The sequence below is a fragment of the Argiope bruennichi genome, chromosome 10 (assembly GCF_947563725.1).
Source record: "Argiope bruennichi chromosome 10, qqArgBrue1.1, whole genome shotgun sequence".
Taxonomy (NCBI): domain Eukaryota; kingdom Metazoa; phylum Arthropoda; class Arachnida; order Araneae; family Araneidae; genus Argiope; species Argiope bruennichi.
In genome coordinates, this window is record NC_079160.1 from 23,553,186 (window position 1) to 23,575,183 (window position 21,998).

At 30.8% G+C, this 21,998-nt stretch overlaps 1 protein-coding gene across 1 annotated transcript in view; it reads left to right on the forward strand.

Annotated features, from left to right (window-relative positions):
* Positions 1 to 2,032: 2,032 nt before the first annotated feature.
* LOC129989154 (uncharacterized) overlaps positions 2,033 to 21,998 on the forward strand; it is a 96,237-nt gene continuing 76,271 nt past the window's right edge. The window contains exon 1 of the mRNA XM_056097504.1: positions 2,033 to 3,584. Within this exon, the coding sequence (XP_055953479.1) occupies positions 3,248 to 3,584 (337 nt within the window). The 5' untranslated portion in view covers positions 2,033 to 3,247. The remainder of the gene's footprint in view (positions 3,585 to 21,998) is intronic.

Below are 21,998 nucleotides of genomic sequence, written 5' to 3' on the forward strand. Positions count from 1 at the left end.
TCGAACTAGAAAATATTTTGGCAAGAACATTAAACGAACATTTTTTCAAAATAAAAGATATGAACATTTGAAAAGCAGAACAACAGAGTAAAGTAAAAACATATAAATAAAAATGTAAACATTTTGTTCTTAGAAGTATATTCAATTGTTTGCATTCGTTTTATTATGAATGATTTTCCTTACCTGGAATTATTGCCTCAATAGAAGTAAACAACAACAATAATAAAATGCAAATGCTATTTTATTTCTTCAACATCCTTTTCGGAATTGGATTGTTACAGATAGTAAACAACTATAACTATCCACTGAAGAATTCCACAACAATTTAATTCAGCAATAAAACCATCTCAAATCACATCAGTTAAGAGCGGGGAAAAAAAACTGCTGATATTATAAAAGCAGACGATATATAAAAATAAATTATTTGAAAATTGCACGATTACTTTTTTAATTATGTGTTTTCTTTTAATAAAATGCTTTATATATATATAAAATGCAGTCATATTTTATATTATTGCTAGTGAAAAAAAAAAATTATTTCCGGCAGTAGTTAATGGGACTCTTTCAACAATATTTGGAAAAAAAGCGACGGGCAATGTGCTTAACTGTAATTTTTATCTATAGAAAATCAAATAAATAAAAGAAAGCTTATTTAGCTTTTATAATAAATAGAAGAAGAAGAAAAAAAAATTCGAGTAATGTGATCTGCAATTTACGACTTTTTAAATTCTTTTTTAAAAGCCATAATTTTTTAGAAATTCAGCAAGTATTTTCTGTCATTTTCATGATTAATTTATGAATTCTTATATATTATTACTAGATGATACATTGATTAGGAAATTTGAAAATGATATCGCTAAATATTTCGACATTTTCTTTGGGTTTCATGTTTAACTTTATCATAGAGTATGAGCCATTTGTTCTGAAAATATTTTTAGTATCATATTTAAATTTTAGAAGTAATTATCAATGAATTAATAATCTAGATACACAAAATGATTTGCCTGTAGATAATTTGTAATTTTACGTAAAAGTTTTGAAAGTCAAGGTAAAAAAAAATCCAATATCAAAATGTATTTCGAATTTTTTTTTTCCGTTTTTCAGGAAAGATAATTGAAATACTTCGAAATGTGCTTTCTCTCCCACGGCAATTCATCATATAAAAGATTAAAAGAGATCTGTTCAAAAATTAAATGGTAACGGAATTTTAAACGGTTGAATACTTCTGACAGATGTCTGCACGCGTGTGAAATAATCATTTAAAAATCACTCGCAATCTGGGGATTTTCGCAAACAACGGATAAAACAAAAGATAATAAAGAACTCGCGTTGTTAAAATATAATCTGTGGAAAAGCACTTAAAAAAAAGCTAGAAAAAGTTCGTTATCAGATAAGGCGCTTAAAAAGTGAAAAAGATTATTTTCTAAGACACTAAGTGTTAACCTATTTCTTTGAAATTCTGAACGAGTGAGCCTTCACACATCTGTTCACAATAATAAAAACATTCTAAAAGGAACGAAAAGAAATCGTTTGTCTGTCATCAGCGCAGAGAAGAAAAAAAAAAAAAAAAATAGTCATTCGTCGAACTTGTTTATGTTTTAAGAACGCGAGCGAAGGATGAGATATTGAAATAAAACGTGTCGTATATAACGTTAAGATAAGAAAAATCCATCTGCAATTCTTCTAGATTACGCCTAAAATTACTTCTAAACGATGAATTCTACTGTAAACAAATCTCTGGTCCACCAATCAATAGGTCACAGGCCAATATTTTCATTTGTTTACCTCATACGCTCTTTTCTTTGCTAGCGACAATCATCCACGTTATTTACCGGTTACGCAACACCAACGGTTCTAAAAATTTTCCCCTTCGCGGTTTTTTTCGAATTTTTGAACGCTTGGCGACATTCGAGTTCATCGCCAACGGCTGATTCTCCAGCAACCCTGGGTCCCCGGATTTTCGCCTTGTGGCGACCATGACGCATGCGTCCAGTGACGCTAGAAGCAATCGCTGAGAGGGAAAAAAAGTAGTAGCATAAAAAAGTAAAATAAAATCTAAACCGTTGGTTGTGAGCGATAAGTTTTGTTTACGTCGTCGCACACTTCTCAACCGCGTGACGTACAGGGTATAGCGTATCACTCGCTCCGCGGTGCAATCAGTGCAGGGATGAGAGATATTTTTCAAAAATTTGAAGCGCTTGATTTTTTTCAAGAAGAGTGATTTTTTTTCTATGCAACGTCTTGGGCACCTTCGCTTCAGGACGCAAAGTCCTGGTTCGATGTCACATTTGCGAGTGAGGCGTTACCCGTGAACTTTCGGTTTACGTGAGAGATTGATGGTGAAATGTATCTTCTGATCCTTGGTTTTTGTGATACAGTGGCTGCTTTCTGATGCTGATGCGTTTCCGAAAATTGTACAAGTGGTGCATTTTTTTTTTATTGCTGAAAAAATTACGATTGCACTGATCAGCTAATTAATTCCGAAATTAACGTCACGTTTCAAAATATAGTGAATTTACAGCAACTGTTTGCAAATTATTCGTTTGGAGCTCAATTAACGCCAAGAAAAGAAGAAATATTTCCCGAACGTTTTGTGTTTCGCGCCATGTGCTTCTTGTTTACATCCAGAGTGCCGTTTGAATCGAGGTGCGGTGAGATCGTGTGCGATTGCAGAAATTCGGAAGAATAATTTCTGGTGATATTTCAGCTCAAGTTTTTAAATATTTTTCGTCGGTATTTTTTTTTTTTTTTTCAGTATAGAAAGTACTTTAGAAGAAGAATTATTGGTGAATTATTTAAAGTAATTATTATAAACTGAAATGAAACGTGTAGTGAGTTTCAAAGCTGTTTGGAGAAATTTTCTGGTTAGAATTCCACGTGTGCATGTGAAAAATTTGATGTTTCTTGCAAATGTTTGCAATATTTACTGTTGACAAAAGTGCTTGTTGAAAAGTTAACATTTTTTTAATCGCGAACTTTACTTATTTCAATTTTAACGAATTTTATTTTTTAAATTCTTAGTAAGAAAAGTGCAAACGATAAAAAAAAAATAATAATAAAATATTTTATGAACCGAAAAACTGGTTATTTCAATAAGCATTCATATCAGCCTCAGAATCACGTGCAAACGATTCTGGATTTTTAACGAAAGAATTGAATAAATTTTCCCGCCAAAAATTTGAATGCGAACGAATTTTAACAAGGATGTCTGCTTTCTCGTAGTTTTCTAGTTCTTTTTTTAGTGAAAATGATGAATCGCAAAAAGAACCTTTCTCTGCCTACTGAAGAAGAAGAAAAGGAAGAAAATGCAGTTGTTCGAATTCTTCAATCTCCCACTTGCCGGCGACTGTTCTCTTGGACCGTTTCGGACGTTGCGATTCCCGCGGAAATTACCGCCGAAACCAGGGAAGAACAGAGGCTCAGATGGAACTTTGATTTTCAGACTGAGACGCCCCTGCCGGGGCGCTACCAGTGGGTCCGGACAGGCGAGGCCAATGGTCACCGGAAGAATGGGAGTGACGAACCTGAAAGGAAAAGGCCTTGTGGCGGTGAAAGCAGTCAAAAGAGGCAAACGTCCCCGTCACGTGAGTAGGCATATTTTTTATTGACAATCTTAACGCCCACTTCTTTGGGTTTGGACGTTCTGTTTACAAATAGAGTGTACCTGTTGCAGATGCTTTATTATTTTTTTGAGAATTATTAAAACGCATTATCTGAACTTTCACTGTGTGATAAATAGCACTTCTGTTTCTATAATTCGTTAAATATGAATTTTTATTTATTTTTTGGATGTTAATTATTCTAAAATCAAATTTTAGACTGCATTAAATTCTGCAAGATTCTAAGTGCACTAATGCCATTTTTTTTTTTTTTTTTTTTTGTACATTGGCTAAACTGTTATATGACATCAATGTCATTTAGTTGGGCTTGGAGTTCCAAATAATTTTCAGTGCACTGAAATAAGGAACGATTACTAGTTAAATTATTCCGTGCATGTTAATTTCCTATCGTTTACTTTTTAAATTATTAGTACTAAAAAAATTGTATCATTGTCGTCTAGATTAAATGTGAGCAAACATGGATGTATCAATGCTATTTTTTTAATGACGAAATTGAAATGAAATGTTGCAAAATTTGTATGATAGACAAAAATATTTTTTGCTGTGAAAAACTAAAGAATTCAAGCTTTTTAATTGATTATTATAAGTACTGTATTTGAAATATGCTTAAATTGGACTTAGAACTCGTTTCCAATTTAACAATCTTTAATTCAATGTTTCGCATCTTATGTTGTATATTGACTATGCTAATAGATTAACGTTTCAGTGGAGATTCTCATATTTTCATTCATTTAGTTTAATAATATGTACTTGCTTTGAGTAGTGTAGTATCACTATCGGAATTAATTTATTTTGTTTGTTTCGAAACGCGTTCTTATAATTTTAATTTCTGTTTTGTGTTTCATTTCTATTATATTAAGAGGGTTATGTCTTGAACTGTTTATTACGGAAAGCCATTTTTCAGGCCATGGATGAAATATTTAATTAATATTGAATGAAATATTAATATTGAACAAAATATTAAATCCATAAAAATAAAACTCTAATATTAAGGATATTTGAAACATGAAATTTAGGAATGATTTTGATTGATTTCATATATCTACTAAATTTTTTCAGCTGAATAAAATAAAACGTTTTTTAAAGTGTTTGATTGAAGTTGCTCGGTTATAAATATAAATTCTATTGTGTGATTGAGCCGTATAGCTTTTCCCAAAATCCCAATGCTTATTGTATAGTAAAACTTGTGAATATTCCAAGTAATACATCTATACATATATCGGACATTTTTCATGGTGTCTTATTTTTAGTAATTATTTATTGTTAGAATTCTTCCTTTTTAGTCGTTTTGTTATGCTGTTCACTTTGTCTCAAAGTTTTTGTAGTTAAAATTTCCTTTACAAAAATTTGAAAAAGAAAAACAGTCGTACATGCCGTATCCATTGGAGGTTTTTAGTAGACTGCTCTCCGAAATCACCGGAGCTATTTTGGGACGCTTAGTATATTTATTTTATTACAAATGCCCAGAAGATTGGCAATGCTACCATTAGATCTCTAGCCTTTCAATATTTCTGAACCGTTTAGTATATCTAGTACAAGTAATTTAGTTGTATAGTTTCGATTGAATAATTTCTTTATTTAAAATTCTATCATATTTTCATTTCATGTTATAACATTGCTCGAATTTTTTTAAATTGTTGGATATCTGTATTTGAATGGTTCTGTTAAATGCGATTAGTTAGATATTTTCCTTCATTCGCAATATTTTAGGTGAAAATGATTGAAGGGCTTTTTTATTTTTACCCTTCTTCCCAGGGGGTAGAATTATGTTTTCGAAATATAATTCAAAACCAAGAACTTAACATTTAAGCATATTTGTCTAATAATTCTATGTAAAATTAAGAAGATTTTGTGGCAAAAATAACAGAAAAAAATGGGATATTTTCTGATCAAATTTCGTAATTTTTTGCATGACGTAGAAATGTAATCTTTATTTTTTGTGAGGAGTGTAGTATATTTTATAGGTGAAAAGGGGCGGGGACTGTAAATATTTAGTGTAAATTCATTATAGAAACGTATATTTCAAAGTTTTATTCTATTTTTCTTTTTTGCCCTATCTGTAGTAAGAGTGATAGCAGTTAACATAAATATTTAGCCTAGTATGAGAAATTCTGTGGGATAACGTCATCAAGCAATGACTCATACATTCTTGCATAAATACTTTATGAAAATATTATTTGGTGTGGGTTTCGGATTTGGATTTGTTTAATCTTTCTGCATCATATGTTTTTACATTCTGATTCTCTTAAATTTTTTTTTAGTTGTTAGAATTTTTCGAAACATTGAATTTGAGGGTCAATTTGATACTCTTTTTTTTTTTTTTTGCAATAAAAAGCTATAATGATGTATAAACAAATAATTCATTTCTGAAGTTAAAAAAAAGGAAGTGGGGGGGGGCAGGAAGTGCAACCTATTCTATGTTTGAAAATAAAACAACTTTTTTTTTGTTTAAAAAAGTATTTATCACAGTTTCTTTCTTTTGTGATATCTGTGTAATTTTACGCCGTATTCTAATATTTAAGATAACTTTATTAAATACATGCTATTTTTAGGTATTTAACTTTTATAGAAAAAAATATTTATCATAATTTTTTTCTTCTGTCCTGGAATTTCAGTGCCTTGGGTTTGTAATTCAAAACCAATAAAATTATATACATAATTATATTTAAGATGCATTTTGTATTTTTACTTAACTTTATTTTTAAGTGAAGTACAAAAATGATTCTTGTCCTGAGCCTAAGGATTATGTTTGATAAGAGTGAAGCAAATATACAAACTAGATTTTTATAACATTTAAGGGAAAAGAATCGATTATTTAAATCAATATTAGAAACAAATGCATCTTCGCAGAAAAATATCCCCTTTAAACTATTTAAATTTTCTCATGTTATTTAATATTCAAAAATGCAACGGGGGTGAAGCAAAATTTGTCTTAACACCGTGATTAAATTTGATAAGAAATTTTATATCCATATTATTAAGACTGCACTTATGAAATATTCATATATTTTAAAAAGTAAACTTACACTGAATAATTTTATTTAAATAAATAAATGCATTCATAGTTTTACTTTTTATAATCTTACTCAACTAGATAATAAATAGTCAATACAATTTTTTTCAGATAAGAATAAATTTAAATCCAAAAAATAAGATAGTACTTGATTTTATTTTTGTACTTGAAAATCGTCTGCATTTTTTTTTTTTTCAAGCAACTTGCGGAAAATTCGAGAAAATATTTTCTGTAAATCTATCTGATCTGCATTACATTTTTTTTTCGTGCATCTTCGCATCTATAAAAGTTGCGCACGTGCGCACATGCTATTATATGCAGCAACAGTAAGGGGGATAAAAAGAAGGGGGGGGGGAGGAACCTGACAAAATAGTGACACATCTACTGAACGGGGAGGTCTTGTGGTGGTTCCTAATCCCTGTTCTGATTCTTCACAATTTCCCTATTCCCCTGCTTGCCCCCCCCCCACGCAGAGCAGCAAATTTCTCCCTCCCTTTTCCAACTTTCTTATGTTTATTTTTATTTCACCGTTGACTTCAACGGTTTTACTTGCTTAGAATTCCTTGTAATCTTGCGCTTGTTTGGTTTATGGTGAAAGTCAACATTAGAATACTAAAATTAATTTAGCTTTCGAATGCGTGCTTTTTATAAAACAATTTCTAAACCATTACAGGAAGATAAATAAAATAATATCAATTGTCTGCATCATTTGTGTTTCTTAATAAAAATTACTTTTAAAAAAATCAATAGAATATAGCATTTATTTGTAAAAAAAATTTAATATTTTGATGCTTTCTACTAATATATCAATTTAATAACTTTTAAAAAATGTATGTAATTATGCATATAGATTAAATGTCAACAGAAATACGCGAGGAGAATTTAAAATCTTTCTCTCCTATATGTGTATTTTGAATCTATTTTTGAAAGTATTTTTACCTTAGGATTTTTCTTCCATAAATATAGAATGCATGCTTTATTCTATTTAAAGGGAAGCAATAATTGCAATGGGGTTTTGATTTAAAATATATTCATTGACATATTCATTTTATTCAAAGTTATTTAACTATGAAATGCATGCTTTATTTTATGCATATTGTTGTTGATAACTAATATGATTTCAAATATGTTTGTTGAAGTTGGTTTAGTTTAGTTTTTAATTTGATTATATTAACGTCCCGTTTTAAAGCAACATTAGGGCTATTTTGGGACGGACCTCGTCATTTTGAACCGCGGTTAGATGACGAGAACGACACCTGAGCTGGTACCCCCCTCACCAAACTCCCATACCACACCAGCAGATTGATTGAATTTACAATTATTTGCTTGTGAGGTGCATGCTTTATTTCATATAAATGATGGTAGTTGAGATCGTGTGTGATTTTGATTTTCAAAATATTCAGGGAAGTTTGTATGATTTAATTTTTCAATATGCTTATGCTGAATAAAGAATAATAATTTTTTTTTTCCAATTGAAATTACCGTTATAGTGAGTGCTTGACATTTATATGCTTGGTTCAGACTTTTGAATTTTTAAATATGGAAACGTTATGAAAGAAAAAAGCAGTTTTAAAGGACATAAGGTGCTCTGCAAGCTTGCTGGCCGCATTTACACTAATGAAAAGAAATAACTTTCACACTTGTTAGCGCAAGAATTTCTTACATTTATCATAGGTCAGTTTCGTAAGAAAACATAATTAAATGTGGCAAGGGGAGGGTATTGCAAAAAATTATCTAGTACCAAGGAAAAAAAAGTTAAATGAAGTTAATTTTAAAGTTCTTTTCTTTCGTAAGGTAATAATGTGTCTCGAATTAGTCCGAAGTTTGACTCTTCGGTCCGGATTTCAGAGTGCTGCCAATTTTCCGAATATTTTAGTGAATATGTAAAATATTGACTATATTTAACTTTTATAAAGATAATTTTCAATTTCCTTTATACACGTAAGAAGCTACTTCTAGTCTTACTGGATTAGCAAAGATAGTCTTGATTTTCGGTAATTTTTAGCAGATTAAAAAGTGGCCGGAAGTTAAATTAAATATCCCTGATTAGTCGGAAATACATCGATTGAAAAAATGCGCCACTTGATTAAATATTCCCGAATGTTCCATTTTCCATTGATCAATAAATATTTCTTAATAGTAACTGTGTTTAACTTTTCAAAAAAGTTAATCTCTGAAGAAGTTTTTCCCAAATTATGCTGTACACAGGACAGAACTATCCAAAATGTGGATAACCTTAAACTGGCTACTCCGATCCGCCCTGAAATCTGAATCACCGACCATGGTACAACCCTTCGGTTGGGAAATATGCCCCGTCATCGAAGGGAGGAGCCAGACCCCCACTTTTCTCTATACCCAGCAGGGTCGTGAGAACCAACCACCATACCGGAATATTCTCATTCTTACGAAGTGAATCCTGAATTACGAAGTGATTCCCAGGGAGATCCGAAGTGTGAATAAATCAATCCAAGGGTAACTGTCGATAAATATATATTTATATTTCTTTGTCACTTCTCGCTTTATCACATATTTAATTTTTATTTTATATTGCTATAATATTTCTTCACCGATCCCCAGCCACCTTTTTTGGATTGTTCTTCTCTTTCTAGAGCTTTCCAGTTTTAAATTCATGAATTCTGATTTTTTTTTTGAAACTGAACTTTTTTAAATTCCTTTGATGATATAAAATTTGATGCTTCTTTCACCTTTTTCTTCCCCCCCCCCCTTCGTTGCCTCTTATAATTAATGTTTGTCCAATCATTGTTAGCTTTCGAGTTTGATTTGTTTTCGATATACGGTTTTTCAATTTGAATTATAGGGACCGGATACCTCTACTTCAACAGCTTCTAAATTGTTTGCTCTGGATAGGAAAAAAGTTCCAGATTTGAGCTGCTTTTGAATACAATTCCATTTATCCGTTTTTTTACCTGTATTCTTTAAGTGTGATAATTTACTTATAATTAATTTAACTCTTTATAGCGCTGAAAGAAGTATATTTCCCACCAAATTCTTCAGTCTTTGTATGTAGTTATATACTAGGTTGGCATAAGTTCTGAAAAATACTTCAATGATACAAACTTAAATTCTTCAGTTCCTTATCTCATACAAAATGGTATGTCTTAATTCGTTACTTAAATTTAATTTGATTAATTAATAATTATCGAATAAGCTAAATGAATCATTTTTCTAAAGCCAATCTCAATAAAAAAATATTTCCTAAAAATATTTTGATATACCATGACTAGAAAAAAATGGCTTTTGAAAGGGTTAATTTGATTTTTAAAAGCTGTTTCGTACCATTTACTATGAGTAGTAAATGGTTAACATGTTAGTAAATAATCTCAGCTCCATAATGTATGCTATTGCAGTGTTGAGCTTGTTTAGAGATTGCGCCCATCACACCACAAATTTTAATAATATGGAAATTTAATAGGTATTAGAAATGTTACGTTTACAGAAAAAATCTATATATATTGCAAAATATAGCTGTTGGAAATTCAATCCCGGCATCATCTATCGCATTAGTATTTAGAAATTGTGAAAATATTTATTTTGTGTCCCTATTGAGTTTTATTAGAAAATTAGTTGATATACCCAGAGTTGCTTCAAATAATAATTTCATGTATATTATTTTTTAATGTGAAAACTAATTTTGTACAAATTATTACAATACTCACGATCTCTTCTTTAACACCTCCACTTGATTGCCTACTCTTGGGCTGTGGTCGTTTGTAATCATTTGGAAATGAAAAGTATATTGGTTCTTTCTTTCTGTTCTTTTAGATATCGTTAAATAATTATTTTAAATCAATAAAAATTTCAAAAGTTATGAAAGGGAAATCTAAAAAAATAATGGTATATTACTATATCAGTTTTTTATTGTTACTATATTTCAAAACAGTCTGCTTTAAATTTTTTAAGAATTCGTAAAAATTGAAGAAAAAAAATTTGCACATAAATTAATTTGGTATCACTCTAAAAGTAAAATTTTTAATTTTAAGACGGTTTCAAAATATTTCTTTTAAAATAATTTGGCATGAATTTACTACTAAAAAAAACCCTTTAAAAATTTAATTCATTTCTAAATAATATAATTATTTAATTTGCTTTTGCACTTTGAAAAGTTGATTGTACTCTTCCTGTTGCCTTAAACAATAAATCTGCAATATTTGGTTGAAACCCGCCTAGTCGTTTTAGAAATGGCGAAAATACAAACATATCTAAATTGCCACAATGATTTTTTAAATTTATATTTAGATAATAATGGCTCAAATTTTTCATTTTATTTTTTGGCCTCTTCTACAAAATTTTACATAGTGCCAGTAATAAAATAAAAATTAGGATTAACCAAAAATAGTCGTATATTTACTAATTATCGAGGCTTAACCTCCCTCATTCTTTCCCAATATGTAGCAAGTCCCGAGTTGGAAAGTTAGAAAAATCCGACCACTTCATTCGCATCACTCGAAACGGCAACTGAAGTGAACATCACCCGGAAGAAAAAAAAGGACTGTCAGTAACAAGTGTCCGTTTTCTTTAATCGCGCGCATCTCGGCTGTAGTTAGGCTTGGCACTGAGCCAAACATTCTACTCAAATAATTCTTCATTACCTAACTCTACCTCATTTAATCATTGAGCGGATGAAAACGGTTTAAAGAAAAAGTTACGAATGTTTTGATATTCCGAACAGACGGTCAATAGCTTGGCAAATGACTGGTTTTTGGAACAGGAAAAACGCTGTGACCTTGAACTATTTTGTATCATTCGACCAAACGGAATTCTGGACGGAACTAGAGTTTTGTCCGGTTACACACTCAGAAATAATGTCACGTGATCTGGAATGAATCCGAAAAGCAAAGCAGAGCAGATGATATCAACAAAAATTGCCGCTGAAAATTTTTTCGTTAAGGAGCCAATTACTTACTTGTTGATTGTGATTTTGAAATCTTTAACATAAAAATTAAATATGCGTTTCTCAGTAATTCTGAATTTGTGATTTTAAAATTAATTTTGAATATTTTAGTAATTAATAAAATATCTATTTTTTTTTTGAAATTTATACTGGTTGTAGCAAATTTATTATCAAGTTTTAAGTAATTTGAATTAATAAATTCATTCGTGATATTATTTCCTTTAATTGCTTTTGCAACTGCAATTGAAAAATAAAATTTAAAGAAATGAGCTGCATAATCTCATGATTGATTTTTGCAAACCTTTTTCTTATGGATGATAGTAAGTAAAACTAATTTTTTTTAATTGTAAAAAAATATTTTTACTTAATAAAATTTTAGTTGTATCATATTTTTGAAGTAGAATTTCAGATTTAATCGCTAATTAATGAGATACTTTTATAAACTGTGGCAGATAAAAATTTCTTATAAATATAGTTCTGAAATGGTATAGATTAAATAGAAAAAAGGTTTTCAGATTTCCAAGAAAAATTGTCAAAAGTAATTTAAAAATTCGTTTATGTATTTGAATAAATTTCACATTGCCTAAAATGGTTGAAGTTAATTTTATGAAGCTTTCTATTGTAAAATTGTATTGTATAACAATTATAAAAACATTACTATAGAGTATGGAATATGTATTTTTATTTTTTTTATTTTCCTGTAATATTTATGGACTGGAAATTAAAATGGAATATAGAAAATTATCATTTCTAATGATTAACCATGATTATTTCGAAAAATTTCCTAAACGATTTTAAAAAATTCAGATGTTAATTATTTCAATAATTTTCGTTTGTTTTTTATCGATTCATGTCGTTTTGATAGGGTTAAAATCAATATTTCTTATTAATTCTTATTTATTTGTAAATGCATTGACTAGAACTTTATTATAGAATATAAAGCTTGGTTTTTTCCTTTATTTTCCTGTAATATTTAAGGGTGACAATAAAAATGAGGTATAGAAAATTATTATTTGTCAATAATAAATCCCAGATTTTGATTTTATAGCTTGCTTTGAAAAGATGTCTCGGTTTTTCTTAATTTTTTTATATATCCTAAAAAGGGCATTAAAAAAATTAAATGAAATATTAACTTGATTTAATTAAAAAATGGATTTTGAAGATTTCTCTTTTATAGTTTTTATTTAACAATAAATATGGCCACACTATTTTAGTACATAATTCTTGTTCAATATTTTACTAACTTTGAACATTATTAATCTCTACGATTAATAGATACATTCTATCATTACTGTAAAACTGTATCATTACAGTATCTGTCTGATTTATTAACTTTACATTTTTAAGTACATTTTGTAATGCTTTTTTAATCCTTAGTTGGATCAATTCTTTTCTGTTAATTTATTCTATCTTTATCTTATTACTAATTGAACTTTTCTTACAGAATATTCATTCATATTCACATTATTATTAGGACTAATTATTATGAAGGGTAAATTATCAAAATTGTTAGTCGCAGTGTCCAATAGACGCGCGTATTGAGGTTAGATAAATCCATTGCCTGTTATTTTATTCTATCACTTTACTATCAAGTAAATTTTTACATATTTGCATTTGTACAATTTTGCATTCACATATTTGCATTCGCATTTTCACTAGGACTAATTTTTATAAATATAAATGGTAAATTATCTCTCTCTAAATTATATATAATGAAATAGCTGCTTTTATCCACAAAATTAATATTATCATTTAAAAAATAAAAATGATCGCGGAAGAGAGGACTAATGTATAATATCAAAAAGAAGGGGGGGGGACACTATTTAAAAAGTAATAAATAAATAAATAATAAGTAGAAGATAAGAATTGTTAATCTTGCTTTGCGATGAAAGCAAATTAGTTAATAATAAGATTTAATAGGAATCAAATAACCAGGACTTGGACAGCGATTAGATTTTTCCAGATTTATCGGAACAGTCCTACATTGATTTATGTCCTGTATCCTGCCCACCCCCTTATCCATGAGTATTTGACGCATCCTATACCAAAATCCCGAAAAATCTGACAATTCGCAAACACAAGTTCGTGAATTTCAGAATCCCTGATAGTTTCATCGTCTTGGCTTATTATTTGCAATTGGGAATTCAGAGGGATTCTGCCGCATACCAAACCTCTTACGAATAATCTAGATGTAGATTATCTTCGTCGTGACATGCATAAAAACGCATTTTGAATCACGTATAAAAATAACTGTGTTTAGTGCTGCATGCATTTGTGGCTGCGTCATGAGGAATGACGTGGAAGGCCAATGCAGTGTGACGTGAAGCGTCGGAAAGGTGAGATTTTCATCTCTCGCCGATAGCTTTGTTCGGTTAATCCGTCCTAAGAGAGCTGCACACTAATCGCATGTCGTATGCAAACAACCCATTGTTACTGTTGGGTGATAAAAGAAAATGGAAAGTGGGAAGAAAATAAGTGTGGAATATATCCTTGTACGAAACACGATTCTTCCGCGTTTGCAGCTTTTTTTTTTCACATTGATTTTTCTCCTTCCCTGTTCAGACTTTGATAGGCCAGATTTAGCCAATTGTGTCAATTTTTTTCAAAGATTTTGATTTCAAATATTATTATACAGAATTTTTTTTTGTCATTTTTTACTTTCTCGCATTCATAGTACAGAGAAAGTATAGTAATCGTCAAAAAATTCGAATTCGTTATTTCCACGTTATAGACATCTCTGAGTTGGAAAATGTCCGTCTGTCTGAGTGTCTGTGACAAAGATAATTCAAAAACGATTTGAGCTAGGCAGTTGAAAATTGGTATACGGTCTTTCCACCGAATTTAAAGATTGTTTTCGCCTATCCGACTGGAATATACGTTAATATGATAATTATGAAATGAAGAGAGCTAGATGCCGACGTCCTGGCCTAGGATAGCGCGTCTTCCCCGTGATCTGGGCGTTCCGGGTTCGAGTCCTGGTTCGGGCATGCTTGTTCTCTTACTTGTGTTATCTCTGTGAAGTGTGTGAATGTGCCCCCCTGTAAAAAGGGGTTGTACAAGCGAGTATGTGTGTGCTATTTTCATTTGAGATAGAAGTCAGACTTCTGCCCTCGGGTGCTCAGGGGTCTTTACTCTCAGAAGCTACTGCGCAAAATTTGGCTTAAAATAATCACAGATAAAAGATAAAACTCGATATACAGATTCTACATCTATTGGCTAAACAGATTTTACATTTTTACTGTAGTCACCAATTAAATTTTGAGCCAAACTCAAGAAGGGTATTGATTTTCTGACGGTTTGAACCCTTAATAACATATGAACGAGATAACTGAAAAATGCAATAACTTAAATATATTTAGTATGTCTTTTTGTGACTATGAGTGCTGTTTTGTGTCAAATTTTTGTTCAATCGGTTGAAGAAAAAAACGTATCTGAAACACAAATTTGATTTTTAAATTCTGTTAACGGTTGCCTGAGATTAATCGCCAAATCACTCGCCAAGGATGACAGGATAAATTAGTAAAAATGCTAAATTGACACCAAAAATTAATATTTCGTAACTAATGTCTACGCCAATGACATGTAAGGCGCTCTCTGGCATGAATAAGTTTATTAGAGAGTATGCGAGAAAGTTCTGGAGAGACAACACCCGCTGGTTTATCCTGGATTTAAACGTTACTAATTTGACCTTTTAGTGTGATGTGGAATATAATTCATTAATTCAGACACAATTTTAATTATTAAACGCCTTGCGTGGTGGCCTAGTGGTAAGATCTCGGCTTCGGAACTGGAGGGTTTCAGGCTAAAGATCCGATTCCACCGAAGAACCCTTGTTTAAGCTGGTCCGGTGCACGTTCCTCGCTCTGGTATGGTGTGAAAGTTTGGAGAGGAGGGGGGGGGGACTCCAGCTCAGGTGTCGCCCTCGTCATCTGACTGCTGTTCAGAATTACGACGTCCGTCACAAAATAGCCCTAATGTTGCTTTAAAACGGTTCGTTAATATAACTAAACTAAGCTTGCGCTGGAAAGATTTGTCAAGTATGGCGAAATGCATTTGTCACAAAGTCGCCAATGATGGCAGGCAATTCTGACTGAAGTAAAAATGATATTTGCGACCATTGTTTCAGATTGTTTGATGGAGCAAATTTTTAGGTCGGAAATTAATTAATTTAGAAGATATAATTTTTTATTCTGATTTCTGGTGTCGGATATTATATGTTCCTTGTCTGGCATGTTGGCTGTTTTGGCATGCGCATCTGTGAATATCCGCGCAAGTGGCTAATCCCTTGATCTGAAAATTTACTTAATTCCTTAATTAAATTACACATTCTATTTCGAGCATTTATTATAATTTAAGTCATGTAATAATATAAAAGAGCATTTGTGACATTGAAGGATTTTTAAGTTAATTTTTCATTTTAAATCATTTAATACTTTCACTGAATTTCAGATTTAAAATTTAAAATTGAGTAATTCGTTGCGCAAATAAGATTCGTCATTGTATACGAAGGAGTTAAGATGCTTTTTATTTTTTCGTATACGAAAGAAAAGTAAAAAAGAATTCGAAATTGAGATTTTGATGAATTTATTTCCAGACTTCCCGCCTTTACATATTTGAAAACGAGCCTGTCTGTTTGTCGATCAGTCTATCTGTGAATATAGCATCTTTATCAGGGAGTGTGCAAGAAAGTTTGGAAGATATATCTCCCTCTTATTTAATGATAATGTTATTCATATATATTTATTTATTTTATCCATCTAGCCGGATAGCTTGCTGTTATAAGAAATTACTAATATTAAAAGTTCTCGTATCGAATCCAATCTGATTTTTCTAATTCTACCACATTCAATGCGTCTACATTGCGTTTTGTTTACGTTTCTGGTTATCATATAGAACGGAGAATTTTGTCAATTTGTTTCCATTAATCTATTTATTTGACAAGTACCATTGCCAAACGAGGAGTCAGATTATAATAAAATAGGCGATAAATTGAATTTATATAAATTGGCCATATAAAGCGCAAACGATTTTTTATGTTATTAATACTCCAAACTTCATACAGATTGATTCATGGAGTTCATTGAGAACCAGAATTTCGCAAGGAAAATAAATATTTTCTGAAAATCAATTTTTCTCTCATCCCATGTCATGTTACTGTTATGTATTTATTGTAAAAGTAATATATAAACGAGATTTTCTAACACTAGTTTTGGAACCTTGTAAATATAGGTTACTTCCAATTAGGCTCAATTTAAGATGACTTAGTAAATACATTTAAGAAAAAGCATCTTAGTGTATTCCGCACAGTTTTGTTGTTGCATTGCATATAAATAATTCGCTTCGTTATATAAGAAGAGTATTAGGATTCAGTAACAAGTCTTGCATGTAAATAACAATTAAAAAGAATCCTGGTATTTTAAACAGTAATAGAAAAAAAAAGTTTTGAAGTTGGAGGATTAAATGAAGATATCTTATATCCGGCAAAATAAAGTGCAATGTTTTTATGTCCGTCTGACGCAATATTTATTACCTTTTTTTAAACGAAATTTTTCAATCCAGGCCAAAGGGTAACCCTCCCTCCCCTCCTGAAATTAAGTGGTTCCTGTCGTGGTATATAAGAAAAAACGTATGATGTAAGTAATAAGGATGAGAAATAATGGTGTCAAAGATGCAATCTTATAACAGCAAAAATTAATTGTCTTTTATCATCTGTACCTGGTGGGGGGGGGAAGCCTAAGCCAAAGGAAAGCCCCGTTACTTTTATTATTGTTATTTTTAATCTTCGAATTTATTGCTAGCAGTGAGAAAAAGGGTCACGCTACGATTGCTGCAACAGGTTGCTGGGCAATTAAAAACCGATCGCCTGCAAGCGTAAAAACAATCAAAAGAGAGCAAGCAGATCATAACAATAATAACGGAAAACCAACAGCATTTGCGTCAATGTATCTGAGATTTGCCACGGGGGGAGGGGAACGAAAACCGTTTTGTAATGACCTTGGCCCAGAAACCGGTTTTCCGACCCACTTCGAGGATTCTAACTGCCATCCTTATGGTGTGTTCGGAAACAAGAACTCATCGTCTCGTGAATCCTCGGATCATCATCTGATCCACGATGACATCGAAACTTGCTCAAGAGTCGGGTTTCAAATTGGGTTCGATGCTTATTCCTTTGTTTTCATTGGTTTATGATTATCCAGTTGATGAATGTGTCTTGCGATGTTTTTTCATCTAATATCATATGAATCTGCCAATGAAATTATATTCATGAATAGGCTCTTGATCAGTGGCGTAGCCAGTTGAAATAGCGCCCGGGGCTTAACATATTTGCGCTCTTTGCCTCATTAATTGCATAAGAATTGCAAATGACGCCTGGGCGTGTAAGCATTCTCGTATGATTAGATAACTATTTCGACTATGTTTAAAAGAGTCTGTAACCCCTGAACATGGGAGGGGGGAAGACGAATTTTTTTTTAAATACATAAAAACTTTCTCCAATTTTTTTCGAGTATGGTTTTATTCAGGGATAAAATTTTTCTTTCTGTTTATCATTTTTAAAATGGAATGTGTAACTTTTAACCCGGGTGTTTCTAAAAAAAATTATTAATTTCTATAATTCTAAATTTTATCGATTTTATATAAATTTCGATTCTGTTGATTTATATATCTATTTATAAAATTTCTCCTTTTTTGAATGAAAGTCATTTTTAACTTGTTTCTTTTTCACATTAAAGTATACCTTTACCCCCCCCCCTCCCCCAACCAAAAAAAGTAATTAGACAAAAGTAAAATTAACAAATAGATCAAGAAATAGTTGGGAAACTGAAAGTATTCAGTTACCTTCTAGTAATCTCAAATTCGTGTCCTAACGGGGATTAAAAAAAAAAAAAAAAACCCTCCATCTATATATAATATATGTAAACTTAAATTTTTGCAGATGCATGGTGAAGAAGAAATTTAAAATTTTAAGTTCGATCTATTTTCCACTGAGTCATAATTTGTATAGGACAGAGGCGATGAGAAACTGACGTCTGCATCGCGGTACAAGAGCAAAAGTGACAGAATTTTTCCCTTCACTGATTTTATTATGAGTTTCTGATAGGGATTTTTTTGCCACGTGTTGTTTTAGGCAACCTTAATCTTAAACTTGCTACTCCGACCCGCCGGAAGGCACGTGGCGGTATCATTCTGATTTTTCTGTAACAGCAACACTGGCGGGAACTGTGGTTGAGTCCTAAAGTTAAATCCTAAGGACCGGTCACGATACAACCCTTTCCTTGGAAAGGTACGTTCTGTCATCGATGGGAGGAGCCGGGCCCACTTTTTTCTGTACCCCCCAAGGGGGGCGAGAACCAACCACCATGCCGGAAGCTTCTCATCCACAATTACGAGGTGCCCCCCACCTCGGGGCAGTGTCTATCTAGGCAAGTGAATCTTAAGTGTTTTTTTAAAAATATGTTCAGCTGTTAAAGATTTTTTAACGCGACGTTCCTGGTGTGGGAACAACGGTATCAGTAATTTTGTTAAGCGAGCGTTAGAAATAATTAAATAAAAAAAAGTGGGAATTGGATCAGGAAATAAGAGAACATTTTAGAATACAGTTAAATGGGCTAAGTTAAGATGAAAATTGGGAAATTAATTAGGATTTAAATTGGATTAAGAGGTTCAAAATATTCATATCCTTTTTAAAATGTTTCTCCGGATGCTCTGATGGTAAGGTCTCGGTTTCTGAACAGGAGAGTTCAAAATTTGAAATCCCGTTCCTCTGATTAGTTTAATATAGTTATATTAATGACCCATTCGAAAGCAACACATGAACTACTCGAATTTTGAACACCTATCAGATCACAGAATCTACCGAAAAAACTAGTATCGGGTACATTTAAACCTTCGGGGCATATTGCCCTCTTACTAATGTGGGGTGATGTTTGGAGAGAGCAATGCCGGCTCAAGTGCCGTCCTCGTAATCTAACCGTGTCGCATGATTATGAAGTGCATTTCAAAATAGCTCTCGTGTTACTTCGAAACTTGAGTAAATGTAGTCAACTAAACTAACTGAAACTAGCTCTCGTATAGTTTCAAAACGGGTTATAAACTTGACAATCAGATTAGCTAAGAATCATAAAAATAATCCTAATAAAAAACAAAAGTTTAAAACTCAAAGGTAATGACGTTTTTTATTTTCTATTAGATGTACATTTATATGCAATTTGGATCGTAAAATGAGTGTCAGTTCATCATATTATTCAGTAATTTTACGCGCACTTAATTTATGCAATCTTTTAGAAAATTTTTGAAAATGTGCGAATAAAAATGACGAGTAACATGTGGGAAGGTGTACACGTGTGTTGGGTTATCGCTTCTATTTAGTATTCATCAGTGTAAAGTAAGATGCATGAAGCATATTAAGAGAGTAATCGAGTACATATTATATATACAGGATGTATTTTATTATATATGCAAGTTTTATATATACAGGATGCAATGTATTATCATTATTCGGTCTTGATTTTCGCTATCGTCGGTCTGAACACGTACTTATCGTTGTAAAAAATGTGCTAAACTTTTATGTCGCAGTATTATTGAAAGTACAATAGTACAACAGTATTATTGAAAGTATTGTGTCTGTTTTATTCTGCATAGGCACTTTTCATTTTAAGAAAAATTTTAATTTTGCCTACCTTTATTATTACGTTGTCGATTTCATTTTAATTTGACGTTTTCAATGTAATCTAACATCAAAATTTCCATTAACTGATGAGTCCAAACAAATTTTAAGATGAAATATATGTGTCTTACGGAAGTCAATTTTTTGTGCTATGTTTGTTAGGATCTATGTTTGCTTTTACTAACTGTAGGAAGTAGGAGACGTATAAAAAATTAGATTTTGTAATTTTTATTATTTTTTTTTCTTTTAAAAATACTAGAACATGGATGTTTATCCAATTTGAAAAATTTTTTGTAACTGGAAGTAAATGCTTACGAATGACGATTGTATCAATAAAGACCGGGTAAAGGTAACATGTGGACCTTAATTGATGATTATATATAATTACCGGTGATCATTCTTAGTCACCAATAAGTTTAGTGGTGATTATGAATAATCACTGGTAATTATACATATTCAACGGATTAATCACGTATAACATACAATAATCAACTAAAAATATGTTATGCAAAATATAGTACCAATAATATAGATAACATATTATTGCCAATAATATATATAACATATATAACAAAGTACATTACCAATAATATATATAACATATTATTAGTTTATTATTGCACATTTTACGTGATTAATCCGTTGAATATGTATAATTACCAGTGATTATAATCACTACTAAACTTATTGGTGACTAAGAATAATCACCGGTAATTATACATAATCACCGGATTATTCACATTTATTTTTACATATATACATTATTGTAATATATATCATATATGCAAAATATATTACAATTATGTATATATATGTATGTTAAGATAAATGTGAATAATCCGGTGATTATGTACAATTACCGGTGATTATTCTTAGTCACCAATAAGTTTAGTAGTGATTATAATCACTGGTAATTATACATATTCAACGGATTAATCACGTAAAATGTGCAATAATAAACTAATAATATGTTATATATATTATTAATAATATATTCTTATATTATTGTATTATATATGTTAAGATATATATTACAATAATGTATATATGTATGTTAAGATAAATGTGAATAATCCCGTGATTATGTATAATGACCGGTGATTATTCTTAGTCACCACTAAGCTTATTGGTGATTAAGAAGAATCACCAGTTCATTACATTTATCATAACATACATACTACAAAATCTGTTTATTTTTTGAATGCAAGCAATTTCGATCCATTCCATTTCATGTTTATTTTTTTAAAAATTGAGACTTGGAGATTTTGCTATAATTAATTCAATAATATGCATTACTTATTTGCTGTAATTTCACATCAGTGTAAATTAAAAGTACGGTTACAAGATGCCTTGTATAAAACAAGACAGTTCCAAATTTCAATTGCTCTTTATTCTGAAAAAAAAAATATATATATATATATTTAGAACTTGATTTAAATGACCTGGATTTTACTTAAAATTAGGTATTTCCTGTTAAAAAAAAGATTAATTATTTTTTATTAAAAAAAGCTTAATTAAAACAATCTGTTTTACCTCTTTCCGATTCAAATAATTTACTATAAAAAAGTTAAGCTTTTGAAAAAAATTTATGAATTATATTTTTTTTTAGTGTTGATGGTTTTCTTAATATTGTATATTAATCATTAGAATTCGGAGCATTTAGGTTTTATCAAATTGTCCAACTCAATTTTACAATGACAAATCACGTTAGTATGATGATACCAAATGCCATCACGAGTTTTACAAATATATAAGTAGAAGCTGAACTTTTTTTTATAATTTGTGTAA